Source organism: Mycotypha africana (assembly GCF_025528875.1).
Source record: "Mycotypha africana strain NRRL 2978 chromosome Unknown BDF20scaffold_11, whole genome shotgun sequence".
Taxonomy (NCBI): Eukaryota; Fungi; Mucoromycota; class Mucoromycetes; order Mucorales; family Mycotyphaceae; genus Mycotypha; species Mycotypha africana.
The window spans coordinates 1156864-1177722 of NW_026515735.1; the positions used below are offsets into that span (position 1 = coordinate 1156864).

At 39.8% G+C, this 20859-nt stretch overlaps 7 protein-coding genes across 7 annotated transcripts; 5 read left to right on the forward strand and 2 right to left on the reverse strand.

The window, feature by feature from the left end:
- Positions 1 to 94: 94 nt before the first annotated feature.
- Positions 95 to 1038, forward strand: BDF20DRAFT_894306 (uncharacterized protein). The gene is made up of 3 exons (XM_053082397.1): positions 95 to 449; positions 541 to 788; positions 872 to 1038. Exons 1-2 carry the CDS (start codon positions 329 to 331, stop codon positions 609 to 611), a joined length of 192 nt encoding a protein of 63 aa, XP_052932526.1. The 5' UTR covers positions 95 to 328; the 3' UTR covers positions 612 to 788; positions 872 to 1038.
- Positions 595 to 4801, forward strand: BDF20DRAFT_156596 (uncharacterized protein). Its single transcript, XM_053074819.1, has 5 exons — positions 595 to 788; positions 872 to 1951; positions 2098 to 4167; positions 4264 to 4343; positions 4422 to 4801. The coding sequence occupies exons 1-5, from the start codon at positions 684 to 686 to the stop codon at positions 4525 to 4527; spliced, it is 3441 nt and encodes a 1146-aa protein (XP_052932527.1). The 5' UTR covers positions 595 to 683; the 3' UTR covers positions 4528 to 4801.
- On the reverse strand, positions 4680 to 6844 carry BDF20DRAFT_156522 (uncharacterized protein). Its single transcript, XM_053074818.1, has 6 exons — positions 6823 to 6844; positions 6591 to 6726; positions 6433 to 6492; positions 6298 to 6358; positions 6103 to 6231; positions 4680 to 6014 (listed from the first exon to the last, which is right to left on the reverse strand). Exons 2-6 carry the CDS (start codon positions 6638 to 6640, stop codon positions 5076 to 5078), a joined length of 1239 nt encoding a protein of 412 aa, XP_052932528.1. The 5' UTR covers positions 6641 to 6726; positions 6823 to 6844; the 3' UTR covers positions 4680 to 5075.
- Positions 6845 to 7918: 1074 nt separating this feature from the next.
- BDF20DRAFT_1004018 (MRC1-like domain-containing protein) lies at positions 7919 to 11246 on the forward strand. Its single transcript, XM_053074656.1, has 4 exons — positions 7919 to 9813; positions 9879 to 10294; positions 10366 to 10945; positions 11009 to 11246. Exons 1-4 carry the CDS (start codon positions 8005 to 8007, stop codon positions 11051 to 11053), a joined length of 2850 nt encoding a protein of 949 aa, XP_052932529.1. The 5' UTR covers positions 7919 to 8004; the 3' UTR covers positions 11054 to 11246.
- On the reverse strand, positions 11233 to 13033 carry BDF20DRAFT_894324 (mitochondrial carrier domain-containing protein). Its single transcript, XM_053082398.1, has 6 exons — positions 12914 to 13033; positions 12741 to 12844; positions 12464 to 12522; positions 12332 to 12372; positions 12081 to 12232; positions 11233 to 11953 (listed from the first exon to the last, which is right to left on the reverse strand). Exons 1-6 carry the CDS (start codon positions 12942 to 12944, stop codon positions 11420 to 11422), a joined length of 921 nt encoding a protein of 306 aa, XP_052932530.1. The 5' UTR covers positions 12945 to 13033; the 3' UTR covers positions 11233 to 11419.
- Positions 13034 to 14874: 1841 nt separating this feature from the next.
- BDF20DRAFT_839239 (uncharacterized protein) lies at positions 14875 to 16678 on the forward strand (the record flags this gene model as incomplete). The annotated part of the gene is made up of 6 exons (XM_053079252.1): positions 14875 to 15063; positions 15110 to 15266; positions 15546 to 15718; positions 16185 to 16218; positions 16512 to 16550; positions 16590 to 16678. The coding sequence occupies 6 exons, from the start codon at positions 14875 to 14877 to the stop codon at positions 16676 to 16678; spliced, it is 681 nt and encodes a 226-aa protein (XP_052932531.1).
- Positions 16679 to 17715: 1037 nt separating this feature from the next.
- On the forward strand, positions 17716 to 20821 carry BDF20DRAFT_826823 (uncharacterized protein; the record flags this gene model as incomplete). Its single annotated transcript, XM_053078113.1, has 3 exons — positions 17716 to 18292; positions 18408 to 19082; positions 19146 to 20821. The coding sequence occupies 3 exons, from the start codon at positions 17716 to 17718 to the stop codon at positions 20819 to 20821; spliced, it is 2928 nt and encodes a 975-aa protein (XP_052932532.1).
- Between the last annotated feature and the right edge of the window lie 38 nt (positions 20822 to 20859).

Genomic DNA, 20859 nt, shown 5'->3' on the forward strand with positions numbered 1-20859 from the left:
TCTTATTTTTTCTCGATCTTTCTCCTATCTTTTTTTTTTCTTTTTCTTTTTTTTTTTTTTTTTTTTTTTTTTTATTGTTTTTTTGTCCTATTTTTTTTTTTCTCTCTCTTTTTCAAAAGCGCAAATACACATTTTGGATGAATTTGTTTACCATCGAAACATTAAAGTTGAAATTTTAGTGTAAAAGCGAAATAAATAAGCAACAAATCAACAGAACCTCACATTCATCTTTCTTCTTTCAAACTAGTCTCTCTCTCTCTCTCGCTGCCCCGCCCTCCCCGCCTCAACACCCAAATTATTTCCCGTCTCATTTCTTAATATAGCAATCATGACTACGACAGATATCCGCCATTTGTTAGGAGATACAATAGTCGATGCCTGGAATCAGGAAAAAGTAACGCAATGGTTAGATGAAAAAGGTTGGGGCCATTTCGCATCTACGTTTGAAAGTAAAGTATTTTGCAGGGCCTTTTTCTTTGTTTTTGTTTTTGTTTTGTTCTGTTGACTCAAAAGAAAAAAAACTTTCTCTTTTCTATGTAGAATACCACATCTGTCACGATAAATTCTTTTCTATTACGCTGGCGGAATTAGTCCAATATTTGCCCAGGTAGAGAGATACAGAGTCAGATGAGTTTATATATCAACCACTTATTCATTATGTATAACGGCGAATTACTAGAACCATGACAACCTATTATGAGAGACGGAGACTTTTAAATGAAATCAGATCTTTAATACCACCTGCACCCGGTCAACCCGCAAAACCCACACCGAGCACACCTACCAATGTATGCTTCATTCCTTCCCCGTTCTTGCTTTCATCGGATATTCACTTTTTTTTTTTTTTTTTTTTTTTCTATTCGTCGTCTAGATCTCCATCAATACAAACGTGCATGAATACTGCAATGCCAAGCTGGAAATAAGGTTATTAGAAGGGCAGAGAGTAGAAGCCGGTGGTGGTGGTGGTGGTGGTAGGGGCTGTGGAAATAGCCATAGCTTGGAGGATGAAGAAGCAGCAACCACGACCACAAGCGAAGGAGGAGGCTTCTTGAGCGATAAAAGTCCTTTGTCAAGCACTTCTAGCATAAGCTTGCCACCACCCGCACCGCCTCCGCCGCCTAATACTTCAATAGAGGCTATCCACCTATCCACGCGTCATTCCATGGATAGTTTGGATGCAGCTGTCACCCAAACCAAGACGACTGTCGATCACAACCACTACAACCGTTGCAGCAGCAGCAGTAGCATCACGAGCACCGACTTGCTCTCACAACAATACTACTCCCATTCCAACCCACCGAAATCTGCATCGTCTCTACGTTCGAGCTCTCCTTCTCCCTCCCCCTCCCTTTCCTCAGATCACCCGTTCGTTTTTCCGTTTGCCCGAAAGCAACATCATCAACAACAACAACAACAACCACTTAAAACAGCTCACTCACCCACTCGATTATCGCCAAAAGCTGCATTCTACAAAATTAAAGATAAATTTCACAGGTCGCATGCATCTTCCACTTCTGCAAATGCACTTGTTGCATTATCAAATACCCATCATGCTTGTCAGCAGGAAAATATGAATCATAAGGTCAGCTTAAATCACTATAGCAACAACCACCCTATTTCTCCTCGACTCGCAACAACAGGAGAAGAAGAAGAAAAAGACAAAAGTGCACGACAACAGCGGCAGACATTAACATTGTCAGCCTCAGCCGACGATGTGAGGCATACATCAACCCATACTACCACCCTCAGTCCGGCTTTCAATAAGGACTTGCCAACGATTCCTGCACGTGTTTCCTCTACACCCAATAAAATATCAAAATTCTGGGCTACCTATCATGGTGGGGGTAACAATAGCAGCCATCACAATGCACAGCACCAAGTAAAAAAGCAACAACAGCTTTATTCATCTGGGATGAGTAAGAACCTATACTCCCAGTATCAAGCGAAAAAGGTAAAGTATGCGTGTGTGTGTGTATTGAGAGAGAGAGAGAGAGAGAGAGAGAGAGAGAGAGAGAGAGAGAGAAAGACCTAGGTGTAGTGGGAGTCGTCGTCGTAGACCATTTTTCTAAACAAAAACATTTCTTCTACACTCCATAGCTGACGGAGCAAAAAATTCAAATTACAATGGATTTAGAAACTTGGTATAGCCTTAACGTCACCAACATGAGAGACCCGGTTATCATTAAAAAGCATATTCTACAAAGATTGAATTTTAAAGGCGAGGATGATCAGTATTTGTATTTTCATGAGAATGGGCCAAATTCAGACACACCCATGGACCCACAATCACTGATGTGCTTATGTGCGAATGCAGATCACACAGCCTCTCAGCGCATTTTTGTCAAGCCGATATCGCCTGATCAAGATAGCACTTATCATTTCCCTACACCTGCATTGGGTTCGTCGCCCTCAATGATACCCGCTTTTCGTCGAAAGCAACAACAGCAGCAGCAGCAACCATACCAACCACCTGCCCACCGATACCCCCATCCGCTTCTTACGAACACTAGACCTTTACAGAGACATCTGAATAGACGACCAGGTAGAGAGCTGTCAGATCCTTCCATACCCGTTCATCCGTATACCCTTCCCTCAACGTCTGCATACCACGACTATCCTCTACCCTCCTCCTCCTATGGAGCCTATCACCGTAAGAATAGTGACTCACTTCTTCCGCAACAACAACCACCCTTAGCTGAATTACCGTCTGCACACCCTACTTGGAGTCGTTCAGAACCTGAACTTGACCATTTCAATAGACTTCAGTTGCGAGAAAATGTAACTCCACCACCCCTTTCTTCCTCAGCTGTCCCTTCCTCTACTTCCTCTTCCTCATCTCATGGTTTATGGGCAGTGGCACCTCATCCTCACACACCGGTTTCGGCTGATGCATCACCACTCAAAATAGAGCACAAAACGGCACAGAAGAGTAACAATGAACTGTTTTGGGGTGAGAGACCTCCTGCTGAATTAGTATTTCAACACATGGAACACTATTTCGATAGTCGTGACCTGGATAAAGAAATCGTCATAGAGGAAGAACAGCAACAACAGTCCCCCGTTGTGCCATCACCGAGAACCCAACGTAGACAGACAAGAAAGTCGATCCGTCTCGTAGCTCGTGAAGCCAGTCGAAAATACAATCCTGACTATTTCGAAGACGATGACTACCCCTATCAGCCACCATCACGTTCATCCCTAGCATCGCTTCCTCCTTCCACAGGAAATCAACAGCTATTATCGTCCTTGCAACCAACGCAGCTACCCAAAACACCGTCTCCTCCTATGCTGAGACGTAAAAGCACGAAACTTTTTGGTACACGTGTCGTAGAGTTAAAGGCAAGAAGTGCTCATGTCATTGCTCGATTACCGTCTGTATCGGAGCATATGCGACTGGTCTCATCATCCCCTTCTTCTTCCCCTTCTTCTTCTTCACCATCGACAACCCCAGCAGACATACTTGAGCCTGTTGTCCAAACTAAACCAACAGAGGTTCAATGGATTCGTGGTAAGCTGATTGGCAAGGGCTCTTTTGGACGTGTCTATTTAGCCTTCAATGTCGCTACAGGTGACATGATTGCTGTCAAACAAGTTGAAATTCCTAAAACTCCCTCTGACTTGTTGAATGAACAGCAACATGATATGGTCGAAGCGCTTTTCCAGGAAATCATGATGTTGCGTGATTTAGACCATGAAAATATTGTTCAGTACTTGGGCTATGGTAAAGACGATCAGGAAGGAATGATCAATATCTTTCTCGAGTATGTGTCGGGTGGAAGTGTAGCCAGCCGACTCGCGTTGCATGGTGCTTTTGATGATCCGTTGACGCGATATTTTACGCGACAAATTTGCGCTGGTTTAGAGTACCTTCACTCCAAACATATCCTACATAGAGATATCAAAGCAGCCAATATTCTCGTTGAAGCCGATGGTGTGTGTAAGATTTCCGATTTTGGCTTGTCGAAAAAAAACGATTACGAGGAAGCGTACGATCAAAACTCAAGAATGTCTCTTCGAGGCTCTGTGTATTGGATGGCCCCTGAAGTAGTCAAAAATGAGCCGTATAGTGCAAAGGTCGACATATGGAGTTTGGGATGCACAGTATTAGAGATGTTGACAGGTCAGAGACCATGGATATCATTGAATCAGATGGCGGCTCTCTATAACGTAAGAGCAGAAAAGAGAAAAAAGAGGTGCGCGTACCATTGTTACTGACATCTATATCTCTCGCTTCTTTTTCTGTCATACCGTCATAATGTACAGTTGGGAAAGCTTAATTCGCCTACTATACCCGATCACATATCAGAATGCGCTAAAGATTTTCTGAAGCAATGCTTTATTGTGTAAGCACAAACTCAAAACTTTTGCATTTACCTGAATGATTCTCCTTACGTTTTGCTTTTTTTGCTTGTTTAACTTAGCGATCCATCAAAGCGCCCAACTGCAGCTAAACTCTTAACCCATGATTTTCTAAATATTGACCCCTCCTTCGATTTCAAAGACTACGTCGAGAAAGGAAAGGTTTAAAGATGGGCATATCTCCATCGTGTTTCTTTTTTTTTTATTTTGTGTTCTCGCCCTAAACACTAGGTTTTTATTTATTCATTGTCTTTTTCTTTTTCCTTCATTATTAGCCCCCTTTTTATTTATCTTATCAGCGTGGTTCAAGACGCTAACTTGCTAAAGATGAAAACATAGTTCATAAAAGAAAGCTGGAACAGGTTGTGTTTACATTTTAATATAGCTGAAAACCCATGCTCGTACAAAAGATTTAAATGTGATTCGATATCTTGTCCTTCAAACCACCCTCATGATGATGTTATCTTTCAGATGTTTTTAACGTTGACCCTGATTTAAATGCGCCTTCGTTTCGTTTAGCATTCAGCAATTATAGATGAATCGATAAGCGTACAGAGAACAGCGGGTTGCGATTTGTAATGAGTGTTTTATTATATCGAATCAAAATGACTGTATGAAGTGCTGCTTTACAATGTAAGCAGTAGTATAAATAGGAATGGCTATTGGAAGGAAGCTTAGACCTTTAGTATTCTCTCTTTTTTTGACACGAGGTGCTTTTAAAAATATCCTCTACAATTCACCGCTTGACAATGGCAGACAGCGCCTTCTTTCGGATCAACTTCTCTACCACCGGTATAATCGAAACATATCTCTGTGTTTGGTAAGATATCGCAGACAGCGAAGAACGCCAAACGATGAAGCATTTCATCAGCACTATCTGAAAAGACGGCGTACACTGCAGCATTCGGACTACATGAATGATTGATGAAGCGGCTGACATTTCCTTTTGCTGAAGCATCTACAACATTGGTGTGTTCCTGATAATTAGCTGTGATATCAATGGCAAACAAGTAGCTCTTTTGTAAGTCGGTATAGTATTGCACTCTTCTACTGCACTCTTCCGTTGTGATCACTTCTCCTACATATTCTTCAATAAATGCCCCCTTAGGTATAAATTCTGGACACCGGACACCCCAGCCTTTTTTCGCTGTCTTGTAAATTGTCAACGGATATTGACGCCCTCTTGTCACTGTTTTATTCCTACATCTGTCATCGTTGTGACAAGAGCAATTGACGTTGCACTCTCTAATGACACGGTTCATCAAATCGTATAATCTTCCGTCATCGGTATAATAGACGTCGTCGTGGCACCTTGCCCCATCGTCTGCTGTACAGCAATAGGGCGGTGGGCTTTTGGATTTTTCTTTGCTCCTTTTAAACGTAATGGTCTCTTGCCTCTTCCCTTTTTTGCCATCCACGTGTCCGTTCTTCATCGTTTGTATATCTGCACAATTACAACCGTCAAGAAATTCAGAACTTGGTGGACTCACACCGTTATACTCATAATCAGTGATGTACGTAAATTCTCCTAAAGGCTCGTCGTCCACTTCGTTCACAACGGTAACAGGTGGCTCCAGATATTTAAAGATGTATTTCTTTGATCGTCTGTCGTGATTTCTGCTTCTCTTCCCATGGATGACAGTCAAAGGATATGCCTACAAATGAGTTTGAAGAGCAGTGTAGAAAAATAAGCAACACAGGTACTTTGCTGAGCCTTTCAATCTGTATTCGATACTCTACTACTTCTTGTCGGCGACGGTCTACGTATTTTTCAATAAGTTGATTGCTCTGGATGTGCTCAATGAAAATTGGACTGGAAGCTGGCTCGCCTGTCATGATGGTTTGACTTTCCACTACATAGCTATGTGCATTCTATATGAAATAATAATGCGTGGGCTGATTTGAACTTGAGGTACAGGAAGGATGATTGAAACTTACGGTGATTTTTGTACTTCCGTTCATCTGCAGTCCTTTAGAATCAAATATATCCTCAGAATCGCTAATAACCTTATTAAAAATCGCTTTAGACAATGGCAACAAAGAAAAAAAAAAGTCAAAAGTTCAAAAATGTACCATAGGGTCACTATGGCTACCATTCGGTTTTTTGAGCAGAGAACTGCCTTGGGTATCATACTTTGGGATGAAGAGAATCAAGGCAAATTTTAATCAATGACAGCTCTCGTGCCATTTTTTTTTTTTTTTTTTTTTCACAGTTCCGTTGATCAACTTACCTGATCTGAGATTTCAGACTGGGATCCGTTCGTGTTGTTAAGAGTGTCATCAAAAAACCGGTGCCTGTCTCATTATGTGTGATATTATATTCAAAGTTGCTTGACTTACTTCTGATTTCGTTAATACTGTAGTGAACTAAAGGATGAGAAAGAGCGAGAGAGATGCTTAATCGATCACGATCTACATTTGTAATTTTTTTTTTCTATTTTTCTTCCAGCAGTGGTACTGTACCTCTTCGGTTCGTCTCTTGGTTGCTCGCGAGCCCTTGGATCTAATTGAGCTTCTTTTAAGTGAGCCTACACAGTATAAATGAAAGTTAGGACAGGACCAGTAGTGTAACAGAACTGATAAAGATCGCAAGCATGTTTTTCACCTCTACTGGCAGCTATCCATTTGGTGAAAGAAAAGTAAGTCTCACTATCTGGGTCGTATGCATTGTCTAGCAGCTGCTTAAATGTTCTATTTGCGGAAATGGGTGGTTGGCGGATCCCCACAGATGCGAGTTGTTGTTCGTATCTTTTTTGAAATTGTATGATGCCTTCAGCCCACAAAACATCATGCGTTTGCTCCCAGGTGTTGGCGCTGTCGGGATATCCATCCCATTCAATAAGATAGTATTCAATACCGTCCTATTTATCAAGGTTTCATGAAAGTGAATATAAAAAACGAAAAATTCGACAAGCTGTTAGGGATGAAGCGACGATGAAGAGACTTACTTCACACTTTCGACCTGCGATTCGTTTGACCTGTGCAAGCGAGAAGAGAGAAATTGAGAATTTTTCGTGCAAAAGGTGGAGTTAAATAAAAGATTATAATTGAATAGTAACAAGAAAAGAGTTGAAGAAAATACACATAATAGAGTGTAACAGAAAATATCGACCTCTAACTATTGGATACGTACGTCGTAGACTTCGTCTTCTGATTCTTCTCCGCGGTCGTCAACTACTTCTTTTGCTCTTTTTGTCATAACGTTAAAAAAAATGTGAAGAGCGGAAAGAAAAAGGTTTTAATTTTTCGGCGTTCACCACTGGTATTAAGTAATAGCCCACACTTTGAGCCTTCAAGCGGCCCAGTTGCATTTAGCTTCAATTTTTCTTTTTCCATGAGATCATCACTTTCAACCGTTGAAGAGCACTTGCTTAGAAGCTGTTGTAAGAGTAAATCTATCTTTATTCCAATTTTAGGCTTATAGAGAAAACAGTTCCATTGTGCCCCTTTTTTTTTCGCGGGGTGCAAAGGAACATAAAACGCGTCTATTAGTGTTTCCTTTAATTGTATTGGCTCTTTGAACGCGTTCAATCAAAGTCCTCTCTTCTCTACTTTTTTCTTTTTGGAGCATTTATCTTATCGCTATTTTCTCACTTTCTCAAATTAAGAAAGCTCCAGCACAAACGACAGAATATTTCAGGGCCAATGGACGTTATGGACGAAGATTACGATGCGCCCTTATTCGAGCACCAACCTTCTTCGAACAAGAATAATGCCAGCAGTAATAATGAAAAAAAGGATGATTCTTTTCAGCAAAAGCTAATCGCACCTTCCGAATACGATATATCGGATTCAGAAGATGAAGCCCTAAGTTCTATCGCTGATCGTGACCAGTTTGAGGGTCTCAACTTACCTTCTCGTCTGAAGGATATTTTATTGTTCGATCGTTCAGAAACTTTCGGCAACGATGTCATGCGTGCTGATGAATCGGATTCCGATATCGATACCACGCCGCTCCTACTGCCGCATACAAATAAAATGGATATTAATAAATTGAACGAAAAGCTGACACAAGATAAAACTAAATTTGCTAACTTCCCTCTCATGCGACCTAATAACGATGATGATGACGATAATGAGAATGATAACCGAACAGTAAAGAAAAAACCGAAAAATAAATCGACTCCAGAGACAAAGAAAAAGAAGAAGAGAAGGAGAAGACCGACAGCAGAAGAAAAAGGAAAAGAACGGATGGATGTATTGAACCAAGCAGATGAAAGGAGGAGAACCAAGTTGGAAGATCTATTGAATAAATTTCGAGAGGAAGAAAGTGAGGATAGTTATGATTCTGATGCTATCGAAGCTGACATAAATGCGAGATTGAACGGACCATCCAAAAAGCAAAGAGGCAAGCCATCAACAGGGCGAAAAACAAGAAAAAAAACAACGAATATACATGCAGTGGATGAAAATGGTGAACGAGTATATCGTAAAGCGGATTTGCTTAATGATACTTCGTCGAGTGAAGAGGATGAAACTCAACGAAAATTATCCAAAAAGCAGGAAATGGAAATGTATCGTGAAGCAGAACGTCGTCGCAGAATGGAGAAAATCAGTCTAAAACCTGTTTACAATATAAAATCTTATGACGAACTCATTAAACGTCATGATGAAAAAGAACAACAGTATATAAAGCAGCAGGAGATGGAGAAGTTGAAGAAGGCTCAACCACAGCAACAGGCGGGACCTAACCAGGATGATAGCGATAGTGATATAGAAATTATAAATAAACCAAGTATATTGAATCCCTCAGTGTTTTTATCTCCTGAACGCGCTCGCTTTCCACTTGCCACAGGGTTTTCACCAGTTCGCCATGTGGGTTCAAGTGTTCTGCGGCAACAAAACCAGGAATTAATTTCGCGGATCATTAATCAGGGTTATCAGCAGCGTATGAAATTAGAGCAACAGGCTAGAGCGCGTGGTCAATATGTCACGCCAACAGAGAGAGCTCGGCAACTACTTGAAAAAGAAAAGAATGCCCGACTGATCAATGAGGAAGTTAAAAAACATCTTGAGAAGCAGAAACAGCAACAAGAAAATTATTACGAGAATGATGACGATGACGAAGAGATGGACGGAGACTATATCGATGACAGCATAAACAATTATTCTGAAGCTGAAGATGACGATGATGTAAAGTTCAGAATAGAGGATGCTGATGAAGTGAAGCGTACTAATAACAGTAGTAAAAGCAACCGAAAATTCAATAATATCAACGCTGAATCAGAAGAAAACAATAAGAAAAAGGATGAAAGTGTTCCTGATAATGATAGCGAGGATGAAGAAGACTCAATGGCAGTAGCTTTCAGACGATGGAAGGGCAAAAAGGTGAAAAAATCCACGCTATTTGATGATGATGACGATGATAGCGAGGACGAGAATAAGCCTGTCAGTAAAAAAGCGCCATTAAAACCAGAACCAGCCCACTCCATCGTCAATTTCTTTAAAGCAAAGGTAAATAATCATTAAAGAGTATACATTTTTATTTCGGACTAGTAGCATTTACAATGGTTCATTAGGAAAAGCAGAATTCAAGGGCTACTGAGGACTATGACAGAACCAAACCACTTAATCGACTTATACGCCGTAATAGCGAGGAAACTGCGGGCAATGATGCACCAGTAACCGCTAACGAAATAGCAAATATTATGGATGAGGCAGACACCGCTGATGACATGGATATTGACGCTTCCGATGAAAATCATGAGAAATCTGCCAAGCCTGTATCGAAGCCGAATACTATTAAGCCTAAATTTAATTTGAGTAAGAACGAATACTTCGAAGCAGAGGCTGAAGAAGAAGAGGATGAATATTTTGGTGTGGCAGGAGAAGACGAAGAAGAAGGCGAAGATCTCGATGAATATGAGAAGGATGATCTTTTAGTAGAAGATAATAATGAGCAAATAGATGAAGCAGCATTACGAGAGGCTTTCAAGTAAGTCTAATTATGCAATTCTTTTGGTCGAACCAAACGTATTCTTATGAAACGCTTTTTGTATTCAACAGCAAACAGGATAAAGAAAGCGATGAAAATATGATCAGTCGCTTGATTACAGACATAACTAGTGGTGGGTTGCGTAAACAGAAAGCAGCAGCGGCAGCAGGACTGTTATTAGAAGATGTGGAGCTGTACGACGATGACGATTTAGTCGCTATTCGTAGAGCAGCCGAAGCTCGACGACGTAGAATGATGGAAAAGAAGGGCGGCGATACGTTAGAAAATCTCAGCAACGACCCAAAAACCGCTGCCTTCGCGAAAGCAGCCGAGCCTATTGCTGACACTGTTCCTATAGTTTTGAGTGACGATGAAGATGGAGAGGATGCAAAGGAAGAAAATAAAGATGAAGAGAAGAATGCAGATGAGTATCAGGATGAGGATGAGGATGAAGATATGGAAGAAAGTGAAGATATTCCAGCGCCTATGTACCGAAGACGTATCATTAGCGACGATGAAGAAGACGACGATGAAGAGCAGCAAGAATTACTTGATGTGGAGAATGGATCAACCAGACAGCCCCATGTGCCTTCTGATTTCTTATTGAATGATACTTCAGACGATAGTGATGACGAAAAATTTGCTATTGTGGTAGGTATTTGTATATAGACTTGAGCGGCGACACATGAATACTAAATCTCAATTTGTTTGTAGGACTTAAATGATACCAATGCTACAACAATGCAAAAGTGTAAATAATTGCGTAGCTTATTGCTACATTATTCAAATAATACCTTCTCTTAAAACATTACGTAACGTTATATCCGAAACGAGATTGATCCGTTATCTAGTAGATTCACGATCTGTCCGTTTTAATTCACATTGCATACGTTCAGTTTATATAAAGCAAGTTTAACACTCTAATGAAGCTCTAATGGGCTGAATATCGAAGACATTTTCTATCGAGAAACAATTCTAAAGGTTTATTTTGTTTGTCCTCCTGACGACGTATAGGGGTAATTGCAGGAATGGCAAACTGCTATTCCAATGAAATATTTATACATTAAGGCGCGATAAATAAGTATACATAACGAAGGAGTAAGAGATCTTACTGGTAGTTAAAATTTAGGCCTTAACAGCAGCAATGCGAGGCTTTCGTGCACCAAGAAGTACAAGGACCCACACGGACCAGTCGAATAAGACTTCCTTAGCAAGGAAAAGGAAAGCTGCTGTCAAAACAGATTGGACAATCTTGGAGGATATACCCTTGTATAAGCCAGCAATACCCTCGCTTGCAATAATTTTCTTGAAACCGTCATAAATGGAGGTGTATTTTTCTTCATTTTGTTGACTAACTTGCATGCGAGATTTGATAACGATGTAAGGATATGTAATAGCTGTAGCACAGAGCTTAGATAGGGCGCCCAAAAGGAAGAAGTCCATATTGCCCAATTGTTTGTACTTAGAGACCTTAATCTTCACCTGTTCAAAAACAGTGTATTGAATGATGGGATTAATGACTAGGATCAAAGCGGCACGCACACCGGCATAAAGACCAGGCAATCCTTCATTCTTAAGGATTTGAGCGGCAACAGCAAAAGCAGAAGGTTTAACAGTCTTATCAGAACCTTCAACACCTTTTCTAACAGTCAAACGAGTCTACAGGTACATAGTATTATTGGTTAGGCATCAAGTAACTTTGCGATATGACTAATACAGAATGACCAATATTTTATGGTTTTTGTTCCCACCAATTTAATATACCATAATCACTCAATTCACTTACATTGACTGTCCAAATAGGATGAGTAGCAAAAACGACAGCGCTACCAGCAAGGGCACCAGCAAGCATAGATTCACCAGTACTCATGGGCTTGCCCTTACCTTTAGCCTTTTCAAAAATAGCCCTTACAGCTTCATAGCAATAATAGTACACACCTGTTTTGGGGGTGAAAAAAAGGCGATTATGTAAGAACTGTGCTACAAATATCCATAATCATAAGAAAATAGGTGAAACGCGGTCCCTTTGGTTTTTACCATTAGTAACAGCGATACCGAAAATACCAGAGCTCAAACCACTATTGACATAAAAATACCGAGTGTTTTCTTCAACATTAGAATACATCATATACTCTGAGACGGCACATTTTTAGAAGATTGATCAATTACGAGTATAAACCCTTAGGTCCTTCCTTTGCTAAAATTTTGACAAATGCATCCAAGGTATTCTATAAACAGATCAACGAAAAATTACTTCCAGTTAGTTTATTTGTCATGGTACAACATCAAATTTAGGCTTCCGATCAACTCAAATCCATCAGTTTTACAAATTTGCTTGTTGATAATTTTAAAGGTACGATTTGATACATGCAGTTGAAATGCAAGCATCATTCTCGACTGGATAAGATGGATGCATCAGTTCAAAAGACCTGATTCTGGGCCTTACCTTATAAGCGTCCTTTGTGGCATTATTCTTCTGTACTTGAAGCCGAGAACTGATGGAGACTAGTGGATAAGTCAAAACCATTGAAACAATACCACCACCGGCACCTTTATGTTAAACAGGTAAAAGAGTTATTAATGGCTGCTTTGGCTTGAGTCATTGTTCTCCTTGCTTACCTGATAGAGCGTGAGCAACGTTATCAGACATTATATTGACAGAATTTTTTTGGAAAAGGAAAATGCAGAGACGAAAGACAAAAAGTAGAAAAGAAGGAGAAGATGGAAAGAGAAAGTCAGTGAAGAAAAAAAGAAAGCTGACTTAATAGGTAATGTTATAATATGCTTTATAATGCGAAAAAAAAAAAAAGCTTTTTGGATGGAAATCACTCTTTCCAGTGACTTGCCCAATACCGAATTGGGCTTTTGTTAACACATAAACAGCATATTTTGCGGGGTAGTAGAGTCCGCAAGGTCACACGAGCATCTGAATAAGTGTAGAAAAAGTCAAATTTGAAGGCACAAAACGTAGTGTAAAGTCAGCTTTTCTTTTTTCTTTCTTTTTCAATCTTGCTGAATACACAACTATGCCTATAGTCTTCACGTGAATAAAAAGGATCTCCCGCTGTATCCCGATGGTTTTTCTTCTGTAAAGAGCCATGGTTACTCAAGCGCTTACAAAATATCAGTCTGAAATGCACTATTGAAATTGCACGAAATAGATAACTGACATTTTATTTTAGAGACCCTTATACTGAAACTCCAGTCAAAGGAAGCATGTAATGATAATTTTCGTGTCCCGTTTTCGTATCTTACTTATTCAAATTGTAAGCAAACCACGGAACACGTATTCAGGGACAATGTTTATGTCATTGTAGCGTTTCCTCGCTGCTAAAAAAGTGTCGGTCATCTACTGATCTAAACTCCATATGAATTCAAATACAAATGCATAATTATCAAAATGGACGTTATCCAGGTTAAAGGAGCTTTTGGCTCCTCCTCTAGTGGCTGGCTCGAACTGTATCCTCAATCCGTAGCCATTGTCCTTACTACCTAACCTAAAATTATCGTTTGCCTTTTTGTCCTTTTTTCACATTATCGTTTGTTAAAAAATATGAAAATGATCTCCACTCAAACATCATCCGACAGATATACTCGAGTGAGGAAAGATATTTGTCAGGGCTTGTCCTAGATAGGACTTACGATGACGGATCTTTTACACCGTTTGCGTAGGTTGAATGCAAGAGTATAAATGATTGACAAGATACATTGTCAAAGGAATCAGCGGCTTACATATATATTTTGCATATATTATGAATAAAGTATCCAGTTAGCTTGGCATGCAAGTGGAACTTACCATAAAGAACAAAAAATGGCGATAGTGACGGTACTACTATGCGCTTTACGACTGAAGTGGAAAGTCCTGCCAATGCAGGTTTGGAGTATGCTCGCAATTTCCTCGAACCCATCAAGAGCGAAGCCTTTTCGGATATCAAATGGTGATTTATAGACGTAAATTAGACAGACAATACACATTCTTTTTATATACCTCGTCTGAAGTATGTAACTGTCATTTTTGTTCCATTTAGCAGGTTGCATTGCAATCGAGCATTTATGAGATTCTCATAGGAAATGGGCGGGAGGCCGCCGCGGTAAAGCTAATAAAGCGGATTGCCCACCTCGAGGACGTCTTCCTCATGGCACCTTAAGTAAGGGTCAGGTACTCGACATCTTTTGGACAGGTGGAGTTTACAGTGTGAAAAGTTGCGCTTATTGGTGCACATTGCCTGAGCAGAGCACATAAGGATCGATCTGGCTTTGACAACCCATGGAGTTTCACTCTTACTCAATTTTCAAATCGATTGTAGTCACTAATATCAGCAGTATGTTAACCAATTATTAAAGCTTCTCATTCTTTGCTAATACAGCTATAAGTTTCTATTGAATACCAAATGGGCTGAAAGAGAATGGAACAGCCCTGAAAAATTGCGGATACAGACGCAGGAGAACTTATGATGTTAGCTACCGATATCAACGGAATCATTCCGTAAATATGTAGAACGTTATGCTAAAGGCAAGCAAAAATATTTTGACGATTTTATAGGCGTTTTTCTTAGGCTAATTGAGATTGATGTTGCTAAATGATCTATAATGTTAATCAGAGGCGATATACCATACCAGTTCATGACCCTCCAACTCGTCAGGCACATATTCAGATAAGCATATTGCATATCATTACATTCGACCAATTTCAAATGTTACGTGCACCCTTCCTTGATCCTTCTAAAAATCAAAAAAAAGAAAGATACTACATGCATTATATATCTATTGTGAGATAAACAATAAGTTTCGAACAAAAATATAGCATTATTGCAGCTTCAATTTACGGGTGGGTGCATCTTTGAATCAACACTTGTAGCATTTCTAAATACCATGGAAGTCGCTGGCATAGTGGATTTAAACATTCATTACTGCGAGTTCATGGAGCGGAAACAACCAATACAGACTTCACATCGAACACAATCGTTTACACGTAAGGTTACTTCATTTCTTAAACCTGTTCGTAGACTGTAAAAGAAGAAGCAGAAAGAAAAAAGAAAACATGCAGCCTATACTCTTTGTATAGATACTTTACGCCCGCTATTCAATTTTGAGAATTGCAGGGCTTCGATGCATATTGAATATATCATAAATGTGTCGACTACATTGTAAAATGTTTATTCCGACAAGCATATTATAAGCAAATTCAATCATCTGCATCACATAAATAAGTTATGCGAGCACTAATGGTATGTTTGTTATGCTGGGACAGATACGTCCGATCAGCCTCTATACAGTTTTAAGGACAAAGACACTGATTTAAAAATCTATGTGCTTCGCATCATTGACGTTTCATTGTTTATTCAGGCTCATATTTGCATTGAAGCTTTACAAACGTTCTTAATATGGGATAGAAGAAAGAAAAATCGAGACATAAAGCAGCCAGTACAAATAACGAAAAAGGAGAGGCTTTGCTGGGCTGTTTCACTAGAACAGAATATCAGGAAAGGGTTTTCGAACTCTAGTATTTTAAGATAGCACCTCTTATTAATGTGAATTATATTTGTCTCAGTCTAATAGGAAAAACTGTAGTTCGTAATTTTTCCAAGCTACGAAGTGACTTTTGACGTACTGATGAAGGGAACATTCCTTAAAGAAGTTTATGTTAGCCTATAACAAACATATACCTAACCCACAATTGATTATGCGGTCAGGTCAATTAAGTGCTGTGAGATAATCGACAATTTGAACTTACTCGCAGAGAAAAAGATATAGAAGCTGAGTAAGATGGGGAAAGAAACATTATAAGAAATGCGTGTCCACTTACAAACTAAGGCGAACAGGTCCATTTCAAAATTCTCTCTCTAAGTTTTTCTATGTTTATATTTGGATAATTGACTAATGCCTGCAGACATGGGCAGATACGACATCTGATCCTATAACAAGTAAGTGAACCAAAAGATCCACCTGTTCATCAACATACTTCCTGTTAGTTATCTTGCTGCTGGTATTAAAGATAACGTTCCAAAGTACTTTAGTTTGATTTTCGTTTTTGCACTTCCTCTAATTTACTTGAACATGTTAATTTCCAGCTTGAAGAATGAATCTTAGTTAACCTACTCCAATTGTTCAAAGCCATCTCTCTAAAAGAACGCTTGATATCAAATTTTTGGTTTGTTCGTAGTGTTGCTTTCAGTTCCTTTTTGTTTTTTTTTTTCTTTCTGTTTCGGACCCAAAGCAAATCGATTTTTCCAGCCAAATATAGAAAAGAAATCAGGTATGTTACTACTGATTGGCTAACTCAATGACAGTGCAGCCGTCGGCGTAATGCAAAAGGTTATCCTGTGGTTGCACGATAGTCTTATTGACCGTGTTCCCAAAATGTCCTTCATAAATGAGATGTAGCAAAAGCTTAAACATTGAAACAGAAGCATACTCTGCAGGGCAATAAGCAAACGCCAAGCGAAAAATCATCCAACAAAATGGACACTATTTAGAGGGCAAACTTAAGTAAACAACATCGTTGAAACGACACAGTTGCAGATCTACGGATACGGAAGTAACGACAGCAGTCGAGGCACGTGATAACTGAACCTAGACCGGTCTTTGTCTTGAATAAAAGAAAAACTGTGTTTTTACAAAAGGAACTGAAGAATTTTGATAGCACTGGTTTCTTTAGAACGGATTCACTAGCCTGTTTAATAGGTTGATCGGAAGAATCACCAAAAAAAGGAGTTTTATCTTTTTATGTAATCGGAACAAACCATATCTTACATGATGCATCAATATTATGCAATATTATCTATAATAAACAATGAACCAAAAAAAATAAAAAAAAATTGTGCAGTAGTGTTCGTTGCAGTCTTGTAGAATGTGGATCCTTTTTATTGACAAACAGCAATTTAGACTTTAGCAACTGATAATACAGAAATGAGGCTTCCAATCAATAGGAGAAAGCTGTCGTTATGTGAACCAAATTAAGGGACAAACCGTTCAGACTTTTACGTAAAATAAATTGATCCGTCTCCAGCTCGGTGGGGCGGCTTTTCTTGACTTTCGCTTGACTTGGAATGAGCGAAAATGACATAGCAGTGAGCTTAAAATTGAGTTGCAGATGAATTTTTTTTACGTACAAAAAAATCTGTAGCTTCGCAAATTCAATCTGGCTGGATGCAAGCCAATAAGAACTAAGCCTTTCATCCAAAAGTACTTTGAAACAGCAGCTCTCTCCGAAATCAAGTTTTTGCTATAAATACAGGTCAAATGTAACTTTTTTTACCCTGATTTCTGTCTATTTTGTTCTCAGTCAACAAATTTATACCAACAAACAATAGATTCCTGTCCAACGCTAAATCAATTTATCATTTTCTTGACTCTCTTAAGGGAAATATATTTGTATTCTCTCTGTATATCTATAACAAATCAGTTTATTCTTCCAAAGAATGACCGAGAAAAATCAACAAAATGAAATAGCAGATTGGCACGTCAAAACAATCGAAGAGGTAGCCGAGCATTTCAATACCTCACTCGACAACGGTCTCTCAGACAACGCAATTGCAGATAGACATGCTAAATACGGTTTTAATGAATTATCAGCGGGTGGCAGACCTGCATGGCTCACCGTTTTAATTGGGCAATTGTTGGACGTTATGAATTGGATTTTCGTTGCTTTAGGCATTGCATCTTACTGTTTAGCAGACTATGTTACTGGATCATTATTAATGTTTATTGCTGTACTCAATTTATACCTTGGCTTTTCTCAAGAATATGCAGCTGAACAAACTTTAGCAGCATTGCAAAATCTTTCTTCACCCATGGCCAGCGTGATACGTAACGGCATAGAGACCTCTGTTCAAAGTCGAGAAATTGTCCCTGGCGATATCCTAGTTGTCAAAGAAGGTGATTCAATTGGTGCCGATGCTCGTTTATTTTACGCATCGAACCTTGAGATTGATGAAGCTTTGTTGACTGGCGAATCTGTACCCGTTCATAAGGACTTGGTATTGTTAGAGAAAGCTGGTAAGCCTTTTTATTTTTGGGTTATACAGTTTTAGGAAAAACGGCAAATTTGGTAACACTTTGATCTGATCCGTTTTGCTTTGTCCAACCATGCGTTTATGCGATGAATTAACAGACGAACCTTTAGGCGATCGTATCAATATGGTTTACTCATCTACCATTGTATCCAAAGGCAGAGGGAAAGCTATTGTCACGTCGACTGGTATGCGCACAGAAATCGGTAAAGTTGCATCTAAACTCAATGATGCGACTGACTCGGACCGTACTCGCCTTCAGAAATCCTTAGATAAAATGTACATTATCTTGCTTGTCGCTGCTGTTGTTTGCGTTATCATTGTCCTCGCGTCCGTCAAGTTTAAGCCGGATTATGATACCGGTATGTACGCTATGACAGCTGCTTTATCTGTTTTACCTGCCGGTTTGACTACTGTGATGACCGTGACACTTGTTTTGGGCGGCAAAGAAATGACTCATCAGAAAGCAATTGTTCGTAAACTAAAGTGCTTGGAAACATTAGGCTCCGTCACCAATATTTTCTCCGATAAGACTGGTACCTTAACAATGGCAAAAATGGTAGTCGTTCACTTTTGGACACCTGCAAAAGGCTTTTTCTATGTCACTCCTAACGGTTTGGCTCCCCATGGCGATATTTATTGTACGAAGGAGCACTTGACCGAAAATGTGAACGATGGTTCAGATGCCGAGTTTGTTGACAGGGCCAATCTTGATCCCGACGTTGCTAATTTGGTTCGGTGCGCTGCTCTTTGTAATATGTCAAGCATCACCAAACGTGACGACACTAACAATAAGGAAGCAAACAATGAGAAAACTGAGAAAGTTCTCGAAAAAGAAGCTGCTTTTGGTACAGCGGATGGAGAGACCGATTCTGATGATTGGATTGCTAGCGGTGCCCCTACTGAAGTCGCCTTGCAAGTTTTTGCTCACAAATTCAATATGGGTAAACCTGATCTGGAAGCTAATGGTTGGGATCTCTTAGCTGAATATCAATTCGATTCTAGTATCAAGCGTATGACAACAGTTTGTTTGGACAAAAACACAGGTAGCGTCTTTGCCTTCACTAAAGGCGCTGCTGAACGTGTCATTCAATTGTGCTCCAACTTTCCTGCTAACGAAGATCAACTGCCTATTTTGGAAAAGGTTGATGTTTTAGCTGCTAAAGGTCTTCGTGTCATGGCCACTTCTTATCGTAGATTGGATATGCCAGCCAATATCTCAGCAGAAGAATTACAAAAATATACCCGCGAAGAGATTGAACGCGACCTTACTTTCCTCGGTCTGACTGGTATTTATGATCCTCCAAGGAAAGAATCCAAACAAGCTGTTCGAGAAGCTCATCAAGCCGGCATCTCTGTTCATATGCTTACGGGTGATCATGAAAAGACTGCTACTGCTATCGCTAAGGAAATTAGTATTCTACGCAAGAATATTACACCTGAAGAGCAAAAGCGTTTAGTTATGACAGGTCCTGCTTTCGATGCCCTCACAGACGAAGAAATTGATGCGCTCCAAGATCTCCCTTTGGTCGTTGCTCGTTGTTCCCCCGAAACAAAAGTGAAGATGATCGAAGCTTCTGCTCGTCGTCGAAATATCTCTGCTATGACTGGTGATGGTGTCAACGATTCTCCTTCTCTTCGTATCGCTGATGTTGGTATCGCTATGGGCAAGAATGGTAGTGATGTCGCAAAGCAAGCTTCTGATATTATTTTAACAGATGATAATTTTGCCACAATAATTCGTGCAATTGCCGAAGGTCGACGTATCTATCAGAATATGCAACGTTTCCTTCTGTACTATTGGATTCTGTTGTTCGCCATGGCTCTCGTTGTCTTGCTCTGTTTAGCTGTCCGTGATCCTGGAAACCGTAGTGCTGCTCCTCTTTCTACTTTGCAAATGCTTTTCATTTATATTATCCTTACTCCGCCTGCTGGTGCTCTCAGTGTTCAACCTCCCTCCAAGACCGTCATGAAAGAACCTCCTCGTCCTCCTACCGAAAGTATCTTCAACAGAGAAATTATTATGGATACTATTGCTTATACACTGGGTGTGGCGATTATTTGTTTAGTTGCTTTCTTTGTTCCCTTGTACACTGTTGGTCACGGTGTTGGTGGCATTAATTGTGATTCTCATTACGTCGCGGGTGCTTGTGACTCCTTCTTCAGAGGTCGTGCTTCTCTTCTTGTCGTCTTCAGTTTTGCTTCTTTGATAGTTATGATCCATTGCCGTAGCTACCGTGAAGTGGAATGGAACTGGACCGGTATCAAAAAGACTCTTCGCTCCAAGACCTTTATGGGAACTCTTATTTTTGATATTGTCGGTCTTGTGATTTTCATGTACATTCCAGTGGTTGCCATTGAAGGTTTCCGTATGAAGGGTATCACTTGGGAATGGGGCCTTGACATGGGTTTAATTTTGTTCATAATCGCCTGGGGTGAAGTTTACAAATTACTCAAGCGCTCCTTTTTGAAGCCAATGGATAACGCTTCTATCGAATTGGACAATGGAGAATGAACTTGTTAATATCTTTTTACTTTTTTTTTTTTCTAATG

Bases quoted from the DNA above. Each gene is read 5' to 3' on its own strand.
- BDF20DRAFT_894306 (XM_053082397.1), top strand. From the start codon at position 329: ATGACTACGACAGATATCCGCCATTTGTTAGGAGATACAATAGTCGAT. The intron at 450-540 runs GTAAAGTATTTT...TTTTCTATGTAG, and splicing joins TTTCGCATCTACGTTTGAAA to AATACCACATCTGTCACGAT.
- BDF20DRAFT_156596 (XM_053074819.1), top strand. From the start codon at position 684: ATGACAACCTATTATGAGAGACGGAGACTTTTAAATGAAATCAGATCT. The intron at 789-871 runs GTATGCTTCATT...TTCGTCGTCTAG, and splicing joins CACCGAGCACACCTACCAAT to ATCTCCATCAATACAAACGT. The intron at 4,168-4,263 runs GTAAGAGCAGAA...CATAATGTACAG, and splicing joins AGATGGCGGCTCTCTATAAC to TTGGGAAAGCTTAATTCGCC.
- BDF20DRAFT_156522 (XM_053074818.1), bottom strand. From the start codon at position 6,640: ATGACACTCTTAACAACACGAACGGATCCCAGTCTGAAATCTCAGATC. The intron at 6,359-6,432 runs GTACATTTTTGA...TAAGGTTATTAG, and splicing joins GTAGCCATAGTGACCCTATG to CGATTCTGAGGATATATTTG. The intron at 6,232-6,297 runs GTAAGTTTCAAT...TATTTCATATAG, and splicing joins ACGGAAGTACAAAAATCACC to AATGCACATAGCTATGTAGT.
- BDF20DRAFT_1004018 (XM_053074656.1), top strand. From the start codon at position 8,005: ATGGACGTTATGGACGAAGATTACGATGCGCCCTTATTCGAGCACCAA. The intron at 9,814-9,878 runs GTAAATAATCAT...ATGGTTCATTAG, and splicing joins TCAATTTCTTTAAAGCAAAG to GAAAAGCAGAATTCAAGGGC. The intron at 10,295-10,365 runs GTAAGTCTAATT...TGTATTCAACAG, and splicing joins GCATTACGAGAGGCTTTCAA to CAAACAGGATAAAGAAAGCG.
- BDF20DRAFT_894324 (XM_053082398.1), bottom strand. From the start codon at position 12,944: ATGTCTGATAACGTTGCTCACGCTCTATCAG. The intron at 12,233-12,331 runs GTAAAAACCAAA...CCCCCAAAACAG, and splicing joins CGGTATCGCTGTTACTAATG to GTGTGTACTATTATTGCTAT. The intron at 11,954-12,080 runs GTAAGTGAATTG...ATGTACCTGTAG, and splicing joins ATCCTATTTGGACAGTCAAT to ACTCGTTTGACTGTTAGAAA.